Source organism: Argiope bruennichi, chromosome X2 (genome assembly GCF_947563725.1).
Source record: "Argiope bruennichi chromosome X2, qqArgBrue1.1, whole genome shotgun sequence".
Classification (NCBI taxonomy): domain Eukaryota; kingdom Metazoa; phylum Arthropoda; class Arachnida; order Araneae; family Araneidae; genus Argiope; species Argiope bruennichi.
Genome location: NC_079163.1, coordinates 31,093,980 through 31,118,887, shown reverse-complemented (window position 1 = coordinate 31,118,887; position 24,908 = coordinate 31,093,980). Strand labels below are relative to the sequence as shown.

General features: G+C 37.6%; 2 protein-coding genes across 2 annotated transcripts; one reads left to right on the top strand and one right to left on the bottom strand.

The window, feature by feature from the left end:
* Nucleotides 1–5,517: 5,517 nt before the first annotated feature.
* LOC129959683 (uncharacterized) lies at nucleotides 5,518–6,789 on the bottom strand. The gene has a single exon (XM_056072572.1). The coding sequence runs from the start codon at nucleotides 6,787–6,789 to the stop codon at nucleotides 5,518–5,520; it is 1,272 nt and encodes a 423-aa protein (XP_055928547.1).
* Nucleotides 6,790–18,797: 12,008 nt separating this feature from the next.
* Nucleotides 18,798–19,967, top strand: LOC129959682 (uncharacterized). Its single transcript, XM_056072571.1, has one exon. The coding sequence runs from the start codon at nucleotides 18,798–18,800 to the stop codon at nucleotides 19,965–19,967; it is 1,170 nt and encodes a 389-aa protein (XP_055928546.1).
* The last annotated feature ends 4,941 nt before the right edge of the window (nucleotides 19,968–24,908 follow it).

Genomic DNA, 24,908 nt, shown 5'->3' with positions numbered 1-24,908 from the left:
GATCACAGGTTCTGGATGCAGCTGTCGTTTTCGACAAAAATGAACGCAACGACTCTTTTCCGGAGAAAGAGTGTGCCCATTTTTATCACACCACGAAACTAATTTGTTGACTGCGTTCTGCAGTTGCCGTTCAATTAGGTGCATATTAGAACCTTGAGTGGAGATCTGCAGATCGTCAACATAAAGCGTACCTTGAACAGATGGAGGCAGCTGACTAAGAATTTCGCTAAAATAGGTTATGAAAAGAGTGACACTGAGAACACACCCTTGCGGAACACCCTCAGCTTGATTAAAAATATCGGAATAAAAATTACCAAGACGTACTCGAAAAGTTCGTGAGGTTAAAAAGTTTTGAATAAAAATAGGGAGATTTCCTCTAAAATCTAGGTTAAAGAGAGTTCGTAAAATACCATAGCGCCACGCACGGTCATAAGCTTTTTCTATATCGAAAAAGATAGAAACAAGGTGGTTTCTTCGTACAAAAGCATTACGAATTTGTGTTTCCAGGAGGACGATGTTATCGTAAGTTGAACGTCCACGGCGGAAACCACTCTGTAGTGGCGAAATGTAATCATGTTTTTCTAATTCAAATACCAGGCGCGCATTGACCATGCGTTCGAAAGTTTTACACATCGAGCTAGTTAAAGCGATTGGCCTATAGTTTAGAGGGTTTGCAGGATCCTTTCCAGGTTTAAGGATTGGGATAACTATAGCTTCACGCCATTGTAATGGAAACTCATGCTCAGTCCATATTCGATTAAATAGCTTTAATAAATTGGAAAGAGAGACCTCGTCCAAATGGCGAAGCATATTGTAAGTTATACCATCAGGACCAGGGCTACTATCATTAGAGCAAGCCAGTGCACTTTTCAACTCAAACAAACTAAATTCGCAATTATATGGAAGAGATCTACGGGAAATAAATTGTAATTTACTTCCTTCCGCTCGCTTCTTAGCCACCAGAAATGATGGACTGTATGAATCTACAGCGGAAACTTTTTGAAAAGTATGCCCGAGATTATTGGCAACTTCAAGAGGCGAAGAGTATACCACATTTCCCGATTTTAACACAGGGAAGGAAAAATCGGGATATATTCCATTGGCTGCTTTGACTTTCTTCCACAATTGTTTGCTAGGAGTACAATAAGTAATAGTAGAAACATATCTAAGCCAGGATTCCCTCTGACTACGCCGACGGATACTGCGAGCGTAAGCTCTAGCTCGTTTAAAAGCAATGAGATTTTCCGTAGTAGGACACCTACGGAATTTGTTCCAAAGTTGCTTTTGCTTTTTGTAACTATCGTGGCAAGCTTTATTCCACCACGGTCTACGAAATTTTCTTAGACGTGGGGAACGCTTGGGAATACTATTATTTGCAGCATTAATAATGCTGTCAAGGACTTGTTGTACCGCTGCCGATATATCTGCTGTATAAACCATAGCTTCAGTGATTTTTGCCTGTTTTGTGAATGCAGACCAATCCGCTCGCTGAAATAGAAAATAAGGCGGACCTTGAATCATACCGCCACTGTCAGCATGGGAAATTATTATAGGGAAATGATCACTACTGTGAAGATCATTTTCAACTGTAAAATTCAAAAGCGGAAAGAGAACTGGCGAACATATTGCAAGATCTAGATTGTGAAAGGATTGGATTGTAGATTTTGGATTGTAGATTTTATTGGCACAAGAGCCTGAAAAGGCCATACTGCGCCATGCATATGGTCAAAAAGAAACAAAAGTATGAAAATCCAAACAGCCGTCAGTAAAAAAGGTTCAAAAATTCAATGATAAAACTCTGGATCAATTCAATGATGCGTCAGGCAAATATGGAGATTCAGATAAAATGGTAAAAACCAATTGCTTTCAAGAATTTAAAAATGTTTTCGTGAGGATTTTCTCCCAATAGCGTTCGCATGTTCAGTGACAAGGAGTTAAAAAAATGTAAACGGTGAGAATTAAAATCAGGACATTCTATTAAAATATGAATAACTGTTAAAATAACTTGGCATTTGGAGCAAAAAGGAGCTCGATCGCCTAAAAAAAGATATTTATGCGTTAAGCGAGTGTGACCAATGCGGAGTCGAGTCAGTTTGACATCGAGCTCACGCACTGGGAGACAAGGCCATGATTTAATAAAGGGTTTTATACAGTGTAATTTATTATTTGTCTGTTGGCTCCATGATTTTTCCCATAGTGAATAAATATGTTTTGTGAAAACATTCTTCGCGTCGGAAGAAGGTATTTCACGTTGCATGAACAAGGTGGCTGTTTTTGCAGCATTGTCCGCCAGTTCATTTCCCGCTATACCAACATGACCTGGAATCCAGCAGAATAATATTTCGTAACCTCTATTTTGGAGTGTCTTTAAAAGACACAAGATTTCCAAGGCAATTGGATGAATTCGAATGTGAAAATAGGAAAGTGTTTCTAAGGAACTCATGCTGTCGGTATAAATACAAAAATTGCGTTCGGAGCAGAGAGAAACTTTCTGTAAAGCATAAAAAATTGCCATCAACTCAGCAGATAGAACAGAAAAGGATGAATACAGAGTGTAACCGAATGTTTCCATGTGGAAAACAATACCACAACCAACATGGTCGTCCGCCTTGGAACCATCCGTGAAAATAGGCAAATACTTTGAATACTGACAGCGATGAGAACAAAAAAGTTTTTGAAAAATAACAGGGGCCGTTGTTGACTTTTCAAAACCATGAAAAGGGTTTATAAAGGAAAACCGAGGGATATCCCAAGGAGGAAATGAAAATAAATCAAGTGTCTGAATACTCATATCACGGAGTTCCGAATCATTTAGGAGTAATTTAACTCTCTCACAAAATGGAAGAATGTTAGAAGGTCGAGCCGTGTATAATCTCCGAAGGCGGATTGGAAGTATCAAGGAGTGTATAGGGTGTTTCGGGACAGACATCACTCGGAGGTAATAGTGTATAGATATTTTTTGGCGCCGTAAATTTAATGGCATTTGGTGAGAGACAATATAAAGACTTTCCACTGGTGAGGTACGAAATGCACCTGAACAAATTCTTAAAGCAGAATGGTGTATGGTATCCAATATACGTAAAACAGAAGATCTTGCAGAACCATATACCATACAACCATAATCCATGCGTGCTAGAATAACTGATTCATAGATTCGAAGCAAAGATGTTCTGTCTGCTCCCCAAGAGGTTCTTGAAAGTACTTTGAGAATGTTCAATGATCTGTCACACTTCTTCCGCAGATATAAGACATGCGGAAGGAAAGTGAGCTTGCGATCAAATATTACTCCCAAATATTTTATTTCATTAACCACAGGTATTCCAGTATTTTGGATATGGATAATAGGGTCCAAATGGATTCCACGCTTCCTGCAAAAATGCACACATCGACTTTTCTCAGGTGAAATCACATGCCCGTTTTCATCGCACCAATCTACTAGTTTGTTAACTGCAACTTGCAGCTGGCGCTCTATTAAGCGCATATTGCTCCCTTGGCAAGATATCTGAAGGTCATCCACATATAATGTACCTTGGATAGATGGAGGTAAAACGTTAAGAATCTGACTAAAATGGACAATAAAAAGTGTAACACTGAGGATGCTTCCCTGTGGAACACCCTCAGCCTGAATAAAAGGGTTAGAATATAAATTACCAACCCGGACACGAAATGTGCGCAATGATAAAAAGTGTTTTAAAAACATGGGCAAGTTTCCTTTAAAGCCAAAATTTGCAAGTGTAGAGAGAATACCAAACCTCCAGGCGCGATCATACGCCTTTTCTAAATCGAAGAAGACAGAGACCAGATGATTTCGGCAAACAAATGCATTGCGAATTTCGGTTTCAAGTAGGACAATATTATCAAAAGTCGCTCGTCCTCTGCGAAAACCACTTTGCAGCAATGGTATGGATGCTTTTTTCTCTAATTCATATAACAGACGGGCATTAACCATGCGTTCAAGCGTCTTACATAGGCAACTTGTGAGCGCAATAGGCCTATAGTGCAGAGGGTTAGAAGAGTCTTTGCTGGGTTTCAAGATTGGAATCACAACAGCTTCATGCCATTGTGATGGGAACTTCTGTTCAATCCAAATGCGATTAAATAGAATCAGCAGATTGGAAAGAGAAGTGGTAGACAAATGGCGAAGCATGCTATAAGTGATTCCATCAGGACCAGGGCTGGTATCATGAGCCTTCTTTAAAGCTGCCAGTAGTTCGTGCAACCTAAATTCTGTATTGTAAGGAAGCGATTTCCGGGTGAAGAAACACAAAGACTTGCGTTCTACACGTTTCTTAATAGCTATAAATGAAGGCTTATACGAATTAGTCGCTGAAACCTGTGCAAATGAATGTCCAAGAGTATTCGCGATATCTAAAGGAGAAGATACCAATCCGTTTTCAGTCTTCAGAACAGGAATGGAAAATTCTTGGTAAATTCCATTCGCTGCCTTGACCTTTCTCCAGAGTAGTTTCGGAGAAGTAAAGGCTGTGATAGAAGATATGAACTTAATCCAGGACTCTCTCTGACTTTGCCTACGGACACGACGAGCATTGGCTCTGGCACGTTTGAAAGCAAGTAAATTCTCTGTTGTGGGATATCTGCGGAAAATATTCCACCGCTTTTTTTGTTCTCGGTGACTGTCGCGGCAAGCCTCATTCCACCACGGTCTGGGGAATTTCCTCAAACGTGGGGAGCTTTTGGGGATGGTATTGTTCGCAGCGTCAATCAAACAGTCAACTACATTTTGTACTGCCTCTGTAATATTAGTTGTTCTGACCATATTCTCTGAAATTACTGCCTGTTGCATGAAAGCATTCCAATCAGCCCGCTGGAATAGGAAACGCGGGGGACAAGAAGTCGCGCCGCCTCTATCAGCATAGGAAACCATTAAGGGGAAGTGATCACTATCGTAGAGATCAGTCGCAACTGCAAAACTGAGCAACGGAAAGAGATCGGGAGAGCAAATAGCCAGATCCAGACTGTGAAACGTACGTGTGGGCTCATGGAAATAGGTTTTCTCATCATGATTAAGCAGACAGAGACAGTTATCAGAGATAAACTGTTCAATCTGTCTCCCACGAGAATTTGTATTTTCCGAGCCCCATAAAGTACTATGAGCATTAAAATCACCAAGTAGTACGAAAGGTTTGGGTAGTTGGTCCAATAAATTATTAAGTTCATGTTGGTTAATGATAGCATGTGGAGGCAAGTAAATGCTGCAAACTGTGATAAGGGTCCGTATATGGACTTGAACAGCCACAGCTTGTAAAGAAGTTTGCAAATTTAAATGTGAGCTCGGGTAAAGATTGGAGGTTAAGATGCAAACACCACCGGAAGGATTATTTCCAGTATTAGCATCTTTACGAGCACAGTTATATCCACGGATTTTCATGGGGATGTCGTGCTTCAGGAAAGTTTCCTGAAAAGCAAAACAAGCGGGATGAAACTGGTTAATAATTTGCTTAATACCAACAAATTTGGACCGAAGGCCACGACAGTTCCAGGAAATGAAAGTTCCCATTAAGTAACAGAAGTATTGAGAATGTTGGTGCGAGTCTTATCAAGAGTTGGCGAAACATCGCAACTCATTTGTAATTCATCCTCCTCGTCAGACGGATGAAGGGAAATGGAATCGGGACTTTTAGGTTTGCCAAAAATGGACGTTAAGTCCTTATGAGCATTACCTTGTGTCGCAAGTCCCAAAGCGACAGAATTTTGTGATGTCGATTTTTTCAACTTTGATCTTATGTCTTTTGGTGAGATTCCTCGTTTCGAAAGCTTAAGTTTAAGTGATTTTTGAGAGTTAGAATTCATTTTAGGTCTAGACGATTTGCTAGTTACAGGAGTCGTGTTTGTTTCATTTTCAATTTCAGAATCGGATGACTTTTCAGTATTTTTCGGTTGAGGAGCATATTTTGCACAATTTGTGCAGGAACAATTTACACAGAAGGTTGTTTTAACTATGGAAGCATAGCTCAATCCAGGTTTTGGTGTCTGATTTAAAACTTTTTTCCGAGCTTCAGGATAGCTGATGTCTTCTTTAAATTTAATAGAGGTAATTTCTTTTTCTACTTTCCATCGTTCACAGGACCGAGAGAAAGATGCATGATTCTCACCGCAATTTACACATTTTTCTTCAGCGTTACATTGCTGGCTGTCGTGGCCTTTTTCAGCACAGCGGGCGCATGTTAATGTCCCGCGGCAGTTAGCCCTGGAGTGGCCAAAACGCTGGCATTGAAAACATCTTAGCGGATTAGGGATGTACTGGCGGACAGGCAATTTTATATATCCTGCATAAAGGTATTCAGGTATTTTTGGTCTATGAAAGGTCATTACGTAATGTTTGGTGGGTAAGAGTTGTCCATCCCGCCGAATGGTGATCTGGCGTACATGAGTTACTCCTTGGGGTTTCAGTTCCTCGGAGATCTCCTCTAGAGGAACGTTAAATAATTCCCCACACGTTATTACTCCTTTGGAGAAATTTAGGGATGTATGAGAGCTGACAGTAACGGGAAAGGTGGCTAAGGCTTTAAGTTTCATAACTTGTTGTGCTTGTTTTTTGGAATTTACCTGTACCAGCAAGTCACCAGAACGCATCTTCCGGATAGAAGATACCTCACCAATGGTTGCTGTAATGGCTTTCTGTACGAGGAATGGTGATATAGAATTAAATGTATCATTCTTTTCAGAAACACGTTTGATAACAAAGTAACGGTCAAAATGTGGAAAATTACTTTTGAGATTGAGTTCTTTGCGATGCCCACTGAAGGGAGATTTTCGGGAGGAGCCCATGCGATATCGAATAAGATTCGGGTCCGACGGCACCGCCCACCACGGAGCCCAACAAGGGAAGGCAGCCACCGGCTCTGGCCATTCCCAGCCTCGGCACTTACCTTAGTGCTGGCCGGTACCTATACGCTCGGAGTTACCCCCGGGGACAGTGACCACCCTTAACGCCAAGCCCAAGGAGTAACCCCTTCGCTTGATCCCTAGCAAACTAACCACTTAGGTGGTTAGCGACCAGCCGATTGATGCACAGGGGACCACAGTACACCACCCGTCTTTCAAATGGGTCGCCACGCACGGCAAACACGTGGGGTTTTGGCTGTCCATGAGAAGCAAGAAGCAAACAGAGCGGCGACAGCTTCTCATGGAGAGCTCCCTCGCTTGCCGTCGAGGGAAGGAAAAAATTAAGCAGATAGCAGAAGGCGTAAGGGAGTGGAAACATAAAGGGAGTATAGATCCCTGGGTACCTCGGGATTGGGACACCCGTACTCACCTAAAGAAGGTGAGCCCCTGAGGGGTAGATTGTGAAAGGAGCGTGTTGGTTCGTGAAAATAAGTTTTCTCGTCATTATTGAGCAAACAGAGACAGTTATTAGAAATAAACTGTTCGATCTGCCGCCCACGAGAATTTGTTCTATCTGAACCCCACAAAGTAGAATGGCCATTAAAGTCACCAAGTAGAATAAACGGAGCTGGAAGTTGATCCACTAAACTGTCAAGATCTTGTTGACTAACAGAAGCATTAGGTGGCAAATAGATACAACAGACTGTAATTAATGCTCGTGCATGCACTTGAACAGCCACAGCTTGCAAATCAGTATGGAGCGAAAGAGGTGTGCTCGGAAAGGAATTGGAGGTTAGAATGCAGACACCTCCAGAATTATGGGAGCCGTTTTCTGCATCTTTCCGAACGATATTATAACCACGTAATTTAAGTGGGATGTTTGTCTTCAAGAAAGTTTCTTGAAGGCAGAGACAAGCGGGATGAAATTTGTTAAGCATTGTCCTAATTTCATTTAATTTGGGACGAATGCCGCGACAGTTCCATGAAATACAAAAACCCATTAAGAAGCGTGTGTTTTAAAAGCAGTGGTAGGAACATTAGATGGAGTTGGCGATAACTCGCAACTCATTTGGAGGTCATTATCATCCTCTTCAGATGGATGAAGCGAAATACTATCGGGACTTTTGGGCACGCCTTTAAAAATGGATGATAAATCCTTGTGGACTATGCCCTGACTCGCAAGTCCCAGAGCGACTGAGTTATTCAAAGTTGACTTTTTCATTTTTTGATGAAGATTATTTTGAGGGATGCCGCGTTTCGAAATCTTAAGCTTCAATGCTTTGTTCGGTTTTACTTTGCGTTGATGCTTTTCCGGTTTACTGGGTTCAGAAGCACTGGTTATAGAAATTTCAGAATCTGTATCAGATACTTTTGGTAGAGGTTTAGTTCTGGACATATTCTGCACACAATTTGCACAGGAGCAATTTGCACAAAATTGTTTTTTGGTAACAGATGCGTAAGTCACGCCTGGTGTTGGCGTCTGAGCAAGTACTTTTCGCCTGGCCTCAGGATATGGAATATCTTCCTTGAATTTAACCGATACAATCTGTTTTTCCAATGTCCAACGGGGGCAAGATCGAGAAAAGGAACTGTGGTTACCATCACAGTTCACGCACTTTTCTGCTGCAGAACACTGTTGGTTGTCATGGCCTTTTTCTCCACAGCGGGCACAGGTGAGAGTCCCACGGCAGCTGGCTTTAGAATGCCCAAAGCGTTGGCATTGGAAACATCGAAGTGGGTTTGGAATATATGTCCTAACAGGCAATTTCATATAGCCGACTTTCACAGATTCAGGTAATTTAGGATTGTTAAACGTGAGAATGAAGTGCTTAGTAGGAAGGAGTTGTCCATCCCGTCGGATAGTTATACGGCGTACATGAGTTACTCCTTCAGGTTTCAGTTCTGCAGTAATTTTTTCAATGGAATCATTAAACAACTCGCCACACGTTATTACACCTTTTGAAGAATTTAATGTAGCGTGAGCACTTACGCTTACAGATATTGTTCCCAATGTTTTCAGTTTCAGTATTTGTTGTGATTGCTTTCGGGAACTCACTTCCACAAGCAAATCACCAGATCGTAGTTTCCGGGTCGATGATACAGTACCAAGTGTTCCAGTGATGGCCTTTTCAACAAGAAAAGGTGAAACATTATGGAAGGTTTCATTGTTTGTAGACATGCGCTTTATGATGAAAAATTTGTCAAAATGTATTAAGGAAGTTTGATTCTTTTGTTGCCCACTGAAGGGAGCAAAGTTTTTACGGCCCATACGATATAGATGGGGATTCAGGCCCAGCGGCATCGCCCACCACGGAGCCCTACAAGGGATGGTAGTAACTGGCTCTAGATGTTCCTAGCCTCAGCACTTACCATAATGCTAACTGGTACCTATACGCTGGGAGTTACCCCCGGGGACAGTGACCACCCTTAACGCCAAGCCCAAGGAGTAACCCCTTCGCTTGATCCCTAGCAGACTAACCACTCCGGTGGCTAGGTACCAGCCGATTGATACACTGGGGACCACAGTGCACCACCCGTCTAATGGGTTGCCACGCACGGCAATGGTATGGTATGGTATAGTTAAGGTTTTCTGGCACAAGGTCCAATTTAGGACAAGCTGCGCCATCCACAAGGATATTTAAATAGTTCCATCATAAAAGTGTAAAATGTGTAAATAAAACAAGGATACATTGTAAAACGTCAAAAGTTTAGAAGGTCCATGATTTATAATGATTTGGCACAAGAATAAAAATAAAACTCAAATTTTAAATGCTATGAAAGAAACCAATGGCTTTTAAAAAGTCAAATAGTTTTAAGTGAGGTTTCTCACCCACTAGGTCCTGTAAATTTAAAATAGGCGAATGAAAGTGAGTTAAACGATCAGAAGTAAAATTAGGACATTGAGTAAGAATATGTGCAATAGAATTGATCACTCCACAGTTCGTACAATGAGGGGCTCTTTCACCAAACAGCAAATGTCTATGCGTATACCTTGTGTGCCCAATGCGTAGACGAATTAATTTTACATCTGCACATCGGTTTGGTAAAACTGACCACATATTTATTTTTGGTTGAATAACATGTAGTTTGTTATCAACATGTGTGTCCCAAACTTCTTGCCACTTTTTATCGATGTATCGTTTGATATAACTTGATACATCACAAAAGGGAACACGGAAATTGAACGGTTCTGAAGCTGATTTTGCAGCTAGATCTGCAAGCTCATTGCCATGGATTCCAACGTGACTCGGTACCCAGCAGAAAATTATTTCGAAGTCTCTATTAGCCAGTATTGATAGTTGCTGCATGATTTGTGCAACAATTGGATGACAAGAATAATCAAAATTTTGTAATTGTTGCAAAACGCTCATGTTGTCGGTGTATAAGCAAAATTTACGACAGTCAGATGAAGAAATATTTTGCAGTGCAAATAAAATAGCAGTTGCCTCTGCCGTATACACTGAGCAATATTTGGGGAGAGTATGGTTATATGTAGAGTTATCTAAAATAACACCGAAACCGACATGATTCATCGTTTTTGAACCATCAGTAAAGATTGCTTTATAGTTATTATACTGGGCACGATGCTCAAGGAATATTCGCTGAAGCGAATGTGCATCAATATGAGATTTTTTGAAACCAATGAATGGGTTTATATGAGAAATGCATGGTGTATTCCAGGGAGGAAAGCAGAAACGGTCAATAGACAATATGCTCACTTCAGAAAGTTGTGTGTCTGAAATGAAGGATTTCATGCGTTCATAAAATGGACGGATAGCCGTTGGACGAGCATTATAAATTCGCTCTAAAAATTGACTGAGAGTGGTGTAAATTAAAGGATGATTAGGTGTGGATGAAATTTTAAAATAATATTGCAATGACAATTTCTGGCGACGCAGAGATAATGGAAGTTGATGGCACATTACATATAAGCTTTGCACTGGGGATGTGCGGAAAGCTCCAGAGCAAATCCTCAGAGCAGAATGATGGATTGTATCAAGTTTCTTCAAAGCAGTATTGCTGGTAGAGCCATATGCTAAACAACCGTAGTCTATACGAGATAGAATCAGAGCTTCATATACTCGGAGTAATGATGACCTATCAGCTCCCCAAGATGTGTTGGAGAGAACCTTTAGAATATTTAGCATTTTTTCACATTTCTTTCGTAGAAAGGAGATGTGAGAATGGAAAGAAAGCTTTCGGTCGAAAATTACCCCGAGAAAACGTACTTCTGGTACAACAGGAAGAACTCTATTGCGTATACAAATTTCAGGTTCAGGGTGAAGACTGCGTTTTCTGCAAAAGTGGACGCAACAACTTTTACTTGATGAAACTGTGTATCCATTCTGATCACACCATTTCACAAGACTATTCACAGCAGTCTGCAACTGCCTTTCAATCAGTCTTATGTTTGATCCCTGGCAAGAAATATGCAAATCATCAACGTATAATGTGCCTAAAACTGATGAAGGAAGTATTAAAAGAATTTTAGAAATGTGGATAATAAAAAGAGTAACGCTCAATACGCTACCCTGAGGAACACCTTCCATTTGAATAAAAGAGTCAGATAATACTGATCCAACACGGACTTTAAAAACACGACAAGATAAAAAATTTTTAATAAAAAGTGGTAATTGACCACGAAACCCAAACTCATAGAGGGTTCGAAGTATCCCATAACGCCAAGTCTGGTCATACGCCTTTTCAATATCTATGAATATGGAAACCAAATGATTTCTCCGCACAAATGCATTACGGATTTCTGTTTCCAACTGTAAAATGTTATCAAGGGTAGATCTACCTTTGCGAAATCCACTTTGATGTAAAGGTATACGGTTTTCCAATTCAAGTTGATGGATAAGCCGGAAATTAACCATTCTTTCAAATGTTTTGCTTAAACAGCTCGTAAGTGCTATAGGACGATAGTTTGAAGGGTCTGTTGGATCTTTCCCAGGTTTCAAAATTGGAATTATAATAGCTTCCTGCCATTGCGACGGAAAAATTCCTTCATTCCAAATTCTATTATAGAGGCGGAGAATATTATTAAGTGATCGAATACTCAAATGGCTAAGCATATGGTATGATATTCTATCGGGTCCCGGACTGGTGTTATGAGATTTGGAAAGTGCCTTTTGCAGCTCACACATATCGAATTCAGAGTTATATGGGAGGGCATGTCGTACTTTAAAGTTAATTGGTTGTCTCTCAGCACAGTTCTTTATACTTAGAAACGTAGGGTTATAGCTGTCTGAGCTAGACACTTTGGAAAATGTTTCAGCAATAATATTAGCTATATCTCTGGGTGATGAGTAAATAGAGGAATTATTCTTTAAAACCGGAAATGTAAATTCTTGGTAAATACCGTTAGCAGCCTTTACTTTTTTCCATAAATGCTTACTAGATATATTAGATGTAATACGAGACACGTATCCAATCCAATATTCCCTCTGACTGCGTCTTCGAACTTTTCGGGCAAATGCCTTTGCACACTTGAATGCAACGAGATTTTCTGTTGTTGGATATCTTCTAAAAATATTCCACCGTTTACTTTGTGCCTTCTCCGCTTCACGGCAGGCATTATTCCACCAAGGTTTGGAGAGCTTACGAGGTCTGGTAGAACTTTTTGGAATTGCAATATCAGCGGCATATAATATAATTTGAGTTATTTGTGTAACGGCCTCAGAGATATCCAAACAATTAACCATTGCTTCAGTGATTGTGGCCAACTGCTGAAAGCTTTCCCAATCTGCCCGTTGGAATAAGTAGACAGATGGTCGTTGTGCCATCCTAACACTATCAGCAAGGGCAATCATAATTGGAAAGTGGTCACTATTCAGAAGATCTTTTCCAACTGAAAAATTTAAAAGTGGAAATAGTATTGGCGAACATACAACAAGGTCTAATGAATGAAATGAACGAGTAGGTTCGTGAAAATATGTCTTTTCATCACTATTTAACAGGCAGAGATTATGATCAGATATCAACTGCTCAATTTGCTGGCCACGAGAGTTGGTGTCCTCATTTCCCCATAGGATGCTATGTCCGTTAAAATCACCGAGTAATATGAAGGGAATAGGAAGTTGATCCACTAAAGAGTTTAAATCTTCTTGTAAAATCACCTCACGTGGAGGGAGGTATACACAGCAAACTGTTATAAGTGTCTTTATGTGGACTTGAATAGCAACAGCCTGCAAATTGGTATGAAGGATAATTGGTGTGCTGGGGTAGAAGTTGGAAGTGAAAATGCAAACACCTCCTGAAACACTAGCATTTAAATTTGTATTTGAATCTTTGCGGACGCAGTTGTACCCTCTAATTTTAGAGATTATTGAGGGTTTTAAATAGGTCTCTTGTAAAGCAAAACAGACAGGCCTGTGTTCATTTAAAAGTGATTTGATTTCGACGGTTTTAGAACGATACCCACGACAATTCCACGAAATGAAACCAGACATGAAAAAAAAAGAAATGTTTGAAAAAGTTACGCAGGGCCGCCTGGAGGCGATTTATTAGGAAAATTATCCATTTCTACATCAGATATATCAGATGTAGATGGACAAATTGCTAAGATAGAGTCTGAAGTAATCGGTATATCAGAAGGATCTGGAGGTTTAGGAGGGACTTCATTGTCAGATGTTTTGGCACTTGGAGGAGATTTTGTTTTCTTTCGTTTCTTCTTAGCGAAACGAGTTAAAGAAAATTCTGAATCTTTAGATTGAGAAACGGGTTGAGAAGATTTTTTAGTAGTAGAGACTGAATTTCGATTATTTTCAGTTTTTTGTACGTTATTGCTCTTTACTGATTCAAGAGCTGAATGTTTACAGGAGCAGGTTTTCAATGTATTAATATCTGTAAAGTCGGTCTGAGAACTAGTGCATTTCAATGTTGAACTTATGGCGGCACTATAAGTAAGGCCAGGTTTGGGTGTTCTGTCTAAAACGAATTTTTTCGCTTCTGCGTATGAAATATTTCTTCTGACTTTCAGACTTTGAATTTCTTTTTCCGTTTTCCATTTAGGACAGTCACGAGAATACGCAGGATGGGACCCAGAGCAGTTTAAACATTTGAAGGTCTGTGTGCTACAAACTGAAGTTTCATGATCATCAGCTGAACATTTGGCACATCGACGGTTGCCACGACAAGTTCCCTGCGAATGTCCGAATCTCTGACATTTAAAACAACGCAGAGGATTTGGTATATATGGTTTAACTTTGGATTGTATATAGCCAGCACGTATAAATTTTGGAAGTTCCGGGCTACTGAAAGTTAGAATGACATGTTTTGTTGGAATGAATGAACCATTGCGTTTAATTTTTATGCGATGAGCTGCACAAACTTTTTGGGAATGTAATTCCTGAATGAGTTCATTCTCCGAACAGTCAAAAAGATCTAAATCGGAGATGACTCCCCGAGAAAAATTCAGTGTCCTGTGAGGAGTCACCTCTACAGGGAAGTCTCCAAGTTGTGTTAATTTCTGCATCGTAGAAATCTGTGTTTTTGATGAGGTCTCAATAAGGAGATCCCCGGACGGAAGTTTTTTAGTAGATTTGACATCACCAATAAATGAAGAAATCAATCTTTGAACTATGAAAGGTGAAACTTTATTAAATGTCTTTGGTGTGTGTAAGATTAAGAATCTAGTATCTTCGGTGATTGGTAAACGTGGCGAAGTGTCTGAAAAACCCATGCAAAAAGGGAAAAAAATTCAAGCCCCGACGGCACCGCCCACCATGGAGCCCAACAAGGGAAGGCAGCCACCGGCTCTGGTTGCCTCCAGCCTCGGCGCTTACCCTGATGCTAGCCAGAACTTATACGCTAAGGGCCACTTCCAGGAACGTCTACCACCCTTAACGCAGAGCCCCAGAAGGTGACCCCTTCGCTTGATCCCCTTGAGCAGACCAGCCAAATGGCTGGGATACCAGCCGATTGATACACCGGGGACCGAAATGTACCACCCGTCTAATGGGTTGCCACGCACGGCATACACGTGGGGTTTTTGGCTGTCCATGAGAAGCAAGAAGCAAACAGAGCGGCGACAGCTTCTCATGGAGAGCTCCCTCGCTTGCCGTCGAGGGAAAGAAAAAACAAAGCAGAAAGCAGAAGGCGCAGAGAAGAGTAAACCTAAAGGGAGTAATGATCCCTGGGTACCTCGGGATTGGGACACCCGTACTCACCTAAAGAAGGTGAGCCCCTGAGGGGGCCACGCACGGCAACCACGTGGGGTTTTGGCTGTCCATGAGAAGCAAGAAGCAAACAGAACGGCGACAGCTTCTCATGGAGAGCTCCCTCGCTTGCCGTCGAGGGAAGGAAAGACATAGCAGAAAGCAGAAGGCGTAGAGGAGAGCGAACTGAAAGGGAGTAAAGATCCCTGGGTACCTCGGGATTGGGACACCCGTACTCACCTAAAGAAGGTGAGCCCCTGAGGGGTGATGTTTGATAATATTCAACTTCAAAGTATTGGATAAGAAAGTGGAAGATTTGCTAAGGAAGAAAATCCAGCTGGCAGCCATGGCAAACTAGATGATCTGTTCATCTGTGATAGCAGTTATTTGCATGCATCGCAGCTGTGATAGATCTTCTTGAATGGATATGCCAATAAATTATTCACATGCATCTTACTGTAATATTGATTTTCATATTGTATTGACATCTGTGATCCGCCTTCCCAAATAACTCTTTTAAAAAATTTTAAATACTAGCATGATTATTAATACTTTTATGTGTATATTCAGTTTTGATATACTATTTACAATAGAAAATTGAAATGCTATTATTTCATTCTTTAAAACTAATTCAAAAAATGTCATGTATGTAAATATTTTGAGCTACACCTGCAAATTTTTTAACTTTTTTTAAAAATTTTCTATTTTTAAATTGAGGTTATTTAATTTGTAATATATGGATTTTAAATGTATTTTTTATTTCTTATATAAATTGATATTTTCAAAAAATAGAATAAATGCCATAATTCTGAGATGATTACAAACGCATTTTAGCATTGAGTACTAAGAAAACGAATTAAAATATGAAATAATTATTCATATTTATTAGTTAATGAATATTAATTATTCTAGATAATAATTAATAATAAAATTAATATGATTTATTAAAATTACTAATCAATATTTCGCTTTAATATTTAACTTAGCAAAAATTATGAGAAACACACAATTGAAATGCCTACCATAAGAAGTTCATTTAATTCTATTTTTTAAAATTATTAAATATGTATTTTAATACGAAATTATTTTTAATGCATTCTGGTAATTGGGACTTGAAAAATCTGTACTACTGTTTTTTTAATTTTTATTGTTAAATAGAATTCACAATGAGAAGGTATAGCTTTCGAAAGATAAAAATATAAATACTGCTTACTGATACACGTTTCCCCCTTTGCTTTCCATGTAGAAGAACTTAAATGATTATCCTACTTTATATAGTATAAAAGTAATCCTGAAATCCTAACTGAATTTCATGGTCATCTACTCCAATTTAATTCCTCTCCCTTTCAATATGGGTTTCCTGTTACTTTCTTTATTAATTTTCTTATCTTTTATTTTCTACGGATTAGGTACAACAGTGTAAAATTATTACTAAAATTTCGTCTTTCTCAGCTGATTTGGAATTTCCTGAAGCAATACTAAGAGTTTTTTTTCTTAGAATTTTAATTAAATTTTTAAAGAAGTTTATACATTATATTTCTAAAAAGTTATCCATTCTTATTTTGAACTAAATCATTAGAAAGGAATTTGAGACAAATATATATTCCAAAAACATCTTTGACTTGCATCTTATTTTTACTAATCTCTTAATCTACTTAATCATTAAGTAAATTACTAATCTACTAGAAGATTAAGTAGATTTACTAATCTACTTAATTTTCTTATTTTATAACTTTTAAAATTTTGTCAAACCAAGAGATTATGTCATATATTATGTTTACAAAATTTCATTTCTATCAAAACAATTCGATAGACGAGATAACAAATTTTTAAATCTTCATTTAATTTCATAAAATTCGGAATTGAAATATATTTTGAAAATACATTTTGCGAGCTTTCAACTTAAAAATTTACTTTAGTTCGTCATAAGCATTACTTTTTTAGTATAAATCGTTATGCTTTTTGATTTTAGCAAATTGAATTTCTGAAAATGTAATCTGAGGTTTTCTATAATATTATTAAGATAAGTTTTTGGTCTAAATCTTCATATTATATTTCCAAAAATTTATTCCAATCCAGTATAATCTAATTTTTTCCAAAATAATTCTCGATAGTCTCAATTCATATTCTTTATTGAGATACATGGAACATAAGCTAAAATATCTTTGTTTTGGTCATTCATCAATTTCTCTTAAAAAATTATCATCACTTTCATTAGAAGCAAGCAAAATTGCTTTAATATCTTCTTTAGTGATTTCATGCTTTCTTTTGTTCATAATGCAAAAATTACTTCGATAACTTCAAAAATAGATTCAAAATACGTAAAATATAAAGTAACAATTCACGACTAAGGAAAAATTTTCAGAATAGCACTTGAATAATGAATTTAGAATTTTTTTCTTATATGTAATCATTATATATAATCAAAAATATAAGCATTATGAAATTAAATTTAAATTATTACGGAAACGAAACTAAAAAAATTATTTCGGAATCAAAAAAAAAAAAAAAAAAAATTAAAAACTGTATTTATTTAATTGGTTTAATTTTGATTCAATTTTTTTTCCTTTTAACTTGGTATTTATTACTATTACTAAGAGGTATTTATTATAGAGAGACTATAGTCTCTCTCTATATATACATAAATCGCGGCAGTTTGAAGTTTTCGGGTCTTCCTTATATGAAACCGATAGTTTCTACTGAGCATCAAAACTTCCAATAGCTCTTTTACAGAATAAGAAGATGACTTCCTTCCGCAATAACAATATTCACAATACATTTCATGAGAAAACTGCTTTGTAATTTGCCGCAGTGATAACCCAATAGTTTGCTATTATATCCTTACATAGCCTGAAAAGAGTGCCTCGCATTTATTGGAAAAATAAAGGTGTTGGTATTCTTACATATCATTCATCGTTAAGAAAGCAGGATAAAACATTTCTTTCAGTAAATAGCCATAAAATCTTCCCTATTTTGAGCTAACAATACAGGTGTTGCCACTCACCATTAAGTTTTGTATTTCCTGTTTCTTTAATTCTACTCTTAGCTTATTCCAATTTGGAATCTGGCAACTTCTTTTTAGTTTAGGTTACGGAAAAAATTGAAATAAGAATGGTTCTATTGATGTGATTACGTTAACTTACGCTTTTTAATAGTATTTATATAAGTTTTCATCAATATTATGTACGTATTCTATGCAGAATAACTTTCTCTACTGTAAATAGCCTCATTATCTCTGTGTTGTGTTGTGAAAATAAATATATTTAAAACGAAAGGAGAATTTGCATTGAGTCATAACAAATTGGCGTCCGCGACAGGACATTATACTCTGCATTACGTAATGAAGCAGAAATCGTCAAATTTACAATCCGGATATTATTTTGTTCAAGATAAACCAGGTAATTAATGATTTTTGACTGCTTCTGTTTTATTTATATACGAAGTTCCGATTTTGCGTAGAGTGTTTATGTTTAATTGATTTACGTTTATTATTAAGTAAAATGACTCAAAACGCAGGACAAACAGAGATTGAGGCTAAATTAAAGGCTGAAATTAGAAACTAAATTAAGAAATGAAAGAACGAATTTAAGACGTCTTTTTACTGTAGCGGCAAACACGTTTGATGATATTCATCATAAGATTGATAAAGTAAAGAACATTCACGTTCAATATAACAAAGTTGTCGAGAAAGCTGAGCGTTTATTTAAAGTTGATGATGAAATTAAAGAAAGTATTATTTTTTCTGATGAAGAATATGATACGACGGAATCATACAGAGACAGATTTACCGAAATGAGAGTTGTTTATGAAAAACAATATACAGAAGATGAAAGTAGCTCTGTAGTTTCCAGTAAATACTCACATGACAATTTAAAATTGCCAAAAGTACGTATGAAAGAGTATGATCTAATACCTAGAACCTGGGTTGCGTTTTGGGGACAATTTTGTCGCATTGATGAAGATGAGAATATAAGAGAAGAAGATAAGTTTCAATATTTATTATCTTCGTTAAAACCAAAAACAAAGGCTCGTGATATTGTGGAAAGTTACCCACCGTCTAAGGACAATTATGCGAAAGTTATAGAGCATTTGAAGTACCGATTTGGGAGGAAGGATTTACTGATTGAAGTTTACATTCGAGATTTATTAGCATTAGTCAATAGTAAATCGAATATCAAGTTAAATGATTTGTACGATAAACTTGGTTCATATTTACATGCGTTAGAGACATTAGGTGTGACAACGTCTAATTTTGCAGCAATGTTGTATCCAGTTGTTGAATCGTGTCTCCCAACAGAAATCTTAAAAGCATGGGATAGATATAGGCTGAATAGAGAAGACAAAGAAGATGATCCTGTTGTCTCGAAGGATAAAGTCCTAGAAAATCTTATGACTTTTTTACGTCATGAAGTAGAAGGCGAAGAACATCGTTTTCTAGCAGAAACTTCATTTGGCGATGGTATGAAACGTAAAGAATCTCATAAACCACCACTAAGAGATGAACCCACTGCTGCTACTCTAATTGCGAATACATCCGTTGGAAGAAATCAGTGTATTTTCTGTGAGCGTGCTCATGCAAGTCAAGACTGCCAGAAAATCTCCAACTTGGCTTATGAGGACAGAAAAGGACAAGTTATGCGCAAGAGATGCTGCCTCGTTTGCCTTAAGCCTGGTCATATGGCAAAAAGGTGCCTTAGTTTCGTTAAATGTTTGATTTGTGGACGAAGGCATTATGCTTTACTATGTCCAGATTTACGAAAGGATAAAATTTCCTCGAAGAGTAGAGAAGTTGATGAGGAGCAACATTCCACGGAAACTTTGTTAACAAATCTTCCCTCAGAACGTAAAATTTATCTAAAAACTATCACTGTCAGACTACGACATAAAAACGAAGAAGTCTGTGTTCGCGCATTGATGGATGATGGATCCCATCGTTCTTATATTGAAAAGTTGGTTGGTTGAGTTGCGTTTTATGGCGCAAGAGCCATATTTGACTAAACTGCGCCAAACACTAGATATGCACATTCTTCATATTTTATGTGATAGTAACCAGTTCAGTAAAAGAAAATTTTAAAGTTTAAAGAAAAGAACTTAAATGAGATTATAAATATTTACATCTCTAAGGAACTTAAAAAGGTTTGGATGGGGATTTTCTCCAATCAGTTGGCTTAAGGTAACGTTATTTGTTCCAAATCGGTCGAGTCTATATGTATTAAAATTTTGACACTCTATTAAAATATGCCGCACTGAAAGAATGCATTGACAATGAGAACAAATAGGTGCAGGCTCTGAACAAAGCAAGTGCTTGTGCGTAATTTTTATATGACCGATTCTAAGGCGAGTCAATATTACATCTTGTTTCCTGCTTAAATTAGATGTGTTAATGCGACCGATAAAAGGCCAAAACGCGTGTAATTTATTTGTGAGCTGCTCGTCCCAATTTCTTTGCCATTTTTTATTGATCCAATTCCTAACAGCTTGTAAAGAATCTTTCAGTGGGACAAAGTTTTCCACCGTGAGCGTAGCCGTTTTAGATGCCTTGTCAGCTACCTCATTACCTACAATACCCACATGGCCAGGAATCCAACAAAAAGCAATATACAGACCTTTATTGGTTAAATATTTGTACATTTCTGCACATTTAAGAACCAGAGGATGACTAAGAGGATTGACATTCTTCAGAGCATCGATTGCACTTTTTGAATCTGTATATAAAATAAATTTCCCTCCGAAATAATTCAGTTTAATTAAAGCTAAATATATACCATATATCTCTGAGGTAAATACTGAGCAAAACTGGTGTAATCTTTCCGATATAGTAACATCTCCTATCACAACTGCTGCTCCAACATGATCTTCATTTTTAGAGCCATCAGTAAACACAGGCTCATAGTTTGAAAAGCGATCTCTGTGATCGTAAAATAAATTTTTGTACACGATTTCAGGTGTTGTTGATTTCGGCAAGTGTTCAAACTCATTAATAAAATTTATATTTAATTCCTCCCAAGGTGGAAGTTCATCATTTTTCTCCAAGATTGGAAAATCGGTAACGTTAAAATTCCTCAAAGTGTCCCCAACTCTGAAGCCGAATGAAGGGATGAACGAACGCTTTAGCGCAAATAATGACCCATATATAGGATTAAGGACTTTATAATGCATCGGGTGAGATGAATCGCTTTTAATTTTAAAAAAAGCATTGAGAGTAAGCCTCTCCCGTCTCAACTCTAATGAAGGTTCATTGCTCATTACATAGATACTTTGAATCGGGGATGTTCTAAATGCTCCCAGACACAGCCGGAGGCCCTGATGATGTATAGTATCGAGAGCGTTCAGGGTAGATTTTGCAGCCGAGCCGTAAATAACGCATCCATAATCGAGTTTTGAACGTATAAGAGCTTTATAAACTCTCATCATAGCAGTGCTTTCGGCTCCATATGATATCCCCTAAAGTATTTTGATAAGATTTAGAGATTGAATGCACTTTCTTTTTAAGTAATTTATATGAGATTTGAAAGTCAGCTTAGAGTCAAGTATCAGTCCTAAATATTTTGCTTCCTTTACGATAGGAATTGTGCAATCATTCAGTAAAATTTTTGGATCCAAATGGAGTCCACGTCTTCTGCAAAAATGTACGCCATTTGTCTTTTGAGTTGAAATCTGGAATCCATTTTCTCTGCTCCATTGACTGATATTATTCACCGCCTCTTGCAATTTCTTTTCAATATAGACCATATCTGTGCCGGAGCAGTGAATTGCAAGATCATCTACAAAAAGAGAGCCTTTCACGCACGTTGGTAATTGCTTCATGACTCCATTTATTTTAACAATGAATAGGATAACACTAAGAACGCTACCCTGAGGAACACCCTCCTCTTGATAAAAGTTGCGAGATAAAATATTTCCTATTCGGACTTGAAACGTTCTTGTCTTTAAAAAGTTCTTAATAAAAATTGGGAGATTGCCTCTAAAACCAATTTCATAGAGGTCTTTTAAAATTCCGTATCGCCATGTTTTATCATATGCCTTCTCCATGTCAAACAGAATTGAAACAAGGTGTTTTTTTACTAACGAAGGCCTCTCGTATAGAAGTTTCTAGTTGTAAAATACTATCCACTGTTCCTCTACCGACTCGGAAACCAGATTGAAAAGGCGACAACCATTTCTTTTTTTCCAGAACATGTATAAGTCTAGAATTTACCATCCTTTCCAATACCTTGCAAAGACAGCTAGTGAGAGCTATAGGTCGATAACTGCTAGGAGTTTTAGCGTCTTTCCCAGGTTTTAAAACAGGGATTACCATGGCTCTTCTCCAAGAATTGGGGAACTTATGTTCTTTCCATATTCTATTAAATAAAATTAAAAGGTTATGCATGGACGTCTCAGTTAGATGAGTGAGCATGAGGAGATTGATCTTATCAGGACCAGCGGAAGTAGCATGCGATCTACTCAAAGCGCGTTTGAGTTCATTAAGATAAAAATCAGAATTATATTCTTCGTCTGTAACGGTATTAAAATTTATACCTTGTCTCTCTTCATTTGTCTTGAATAAAATAAAATCTGGCGAATATGAATTCGCACTAGAAACAGCAGCAAAGGTTTCTCCTAATGTGTTCGCAATCTCTTTAATATCTGTTACGACTTGTCCATTGTAATTCAAAAAGGATACTACTGGGCTATCATATCTACCAGATAGTTTTCTTATCTTGTCCCACAGCTTTTTTGATGATATTTGATTATTTATGGAGTTAATGAAATTTTGCCAAGATTTCCTTTTGCTTACGCGTTTGACTCTTCTAAAGTTTGCACCAGCCAATTTAAAAGCAATTAGGTTAGATGTGGTCGGATAGCGTCGAAAGTTTCCCCAAGCTTTCTTTAGTTCTTTCATAGTAATTCGGCATTCTTCATTCCACCAGGGTTTCCATATTTTTGGTGTTTTCCCTGATGTTTTAGGAATAGTTATATCTGCTGCTTGAATAATTAAATTTGTAACTTTGTCGACTGCGTCTTCTATGCTATAATCTTGTACCATTTCCAATGTTATTGTAGCAAGTTGTGAAAATAGTGTCCAGTTTGCTTTCTGAAATATGAATTTCTTCGGTCTTTCAGGATATCTAATGTCATCATCTATGTAATTTAATATGATCGGGAAATGATCACTGTTATACAGGTCGTCTTCTGTATTGAAATTCCATTTGATGACTAAAGAAGGGGAGCAAAGAGCTAAATCAAGTGTGTGGAATGTCTGAGTTGGTTGATGAAAATATGTTTGGTTATTATTATTTAATAAACAGATACAGTGGTCATCAATTAGAGTTTCTATTTGTTTCCCTCTTATATTAATATCTGGACTGCCCCATATTGGGTTATGGCCGTTGAGATCCCCAAGAAGAAAGAACGGTTCAGGTAATTGATCTATTAATTCATCTAATTCCTGTTGAGTGCAAATATAATTAGGTGGGAGGTAAATAAAACAAACAGTAACAAGGACATCAATCTGCAGCTGAATTGCCAATGCTTGTATCTCGCCATTTAATGGTATCTGTATAAAGGGAAAATCTTTTGAGATTAGAATTGCTACACCAGCTGAAGCTCTTGCGCCTTGAGTGTAATCTTTCCTTATTATGTTGTAATATTTAATATTAATAACATCGTCAGGAGAAAGACAAGTTTCCTGTAATCCGAGGCAAATGGGCTGGTATTTATTTAAAAGCGATTTAATATCATCAGAGTGGGACTTTAAACCACGGCAATTCCACGAAATAAGTTTAAGTGCCATAAAAGCTTATTTTTTCTTTGATGTATTTAAAGTCTCTTCTACCCCGTCAGTGAACATCACGTCATCATCAGATGGGTGAATTTTAAAATCATCAGTATCGTCATCTTCGTCAATTCTTGATTGTTTTAAAAAATCTTGTTTAGTAAGTGTACGTTTTTTAATGGAATCTCTTATTTTTCCGTCCAAGTTATTTTTCATTGTCTGTATTCGAGACTTCCTCATAGCTTTTGTTTCTTTGAAAAGTTTTAACGTTCTTTTGGGTGTTTCTACTTTTTTATTGTTGGTTGTAGGTATACGAGATGTTTTGTTATGAGTAATGTTACCACTGTTTAATTGAATAGTGGGTGGTATTTTTAAGGCATTATTGTCATTTAGATTTCCTAAGTTAGTTTCCTTTTGGTTTTTTTGGTCATTTACTTTAGATATATTTGGAGGTCCAGTTTTGTTTTGTATTATTTCTTTTCCAGGATCATTGGATCTATTGTGATTAGCTGAATATTGCCTAGATGAAGGCATTGGGTTATTATCAGATGATATTTCTGTTTGTGGTGCTGTTTTATTTGAACAATACGGGCAGGTTTTGGCCGCAGAAGAATATGACACTCCAATAGTCGGTGTCCTGGAAATTACAATTTTTCGTGCTTCGGCAAAAGAAATATTTTTATTGACTTTTATTGTTTGAATTTCCTTTTCTTCGATCCATCTAGGGCATTTCCGAGTATAAGATGGATGGTCACCTTTGCAATTAATACATTTCGGGATAGAGGAGCAGGATTTACTGTTGTGCCCAATTTCCGAGCAACGGCCACACGTTTCTTTGCCGCGGCAGGCTGCCATAGAATGCCCGAATCTTTGGCACTTAAAGCATCTTAATGGATTGGGTATATATTTCTTAACGGGGCAGTTTATGTAGGCTATACGAACAGATTTTGGAGGTGTAGGGATATTGAAAGTCAGTATTAGATGTTTAGTTGGAATTATCTGGTTATCACGTTTAATAGATATTCTCTTTACTGATGTTACGTTTTGATCCTGCAAGCATTCAAGAATTTCTTCTTCAGAGTCTGATTGAAATTCAGATTCGGATATTACACCTCGAGAATTATTCAAAGATTTATGAGGAGTGA

What these genes read in the sequence shown, in the direction of transcription:
- LOC129959683 (XM_056072572.1), bottom strand. Translation starts at nt 6,789, where the DNA reads ATGGGCTCCTCCCGAAAATCTCCCTTCAGTGGGCATCGCAAAGAACTC.
- LOC129959682 (XM_056072571.1), top strand. Translation starts at nt 18,798, where the DNA reads ATGAGAGTTGTTTATGAAAAACAATATACAGAAGATGAAAGTAGCTCT.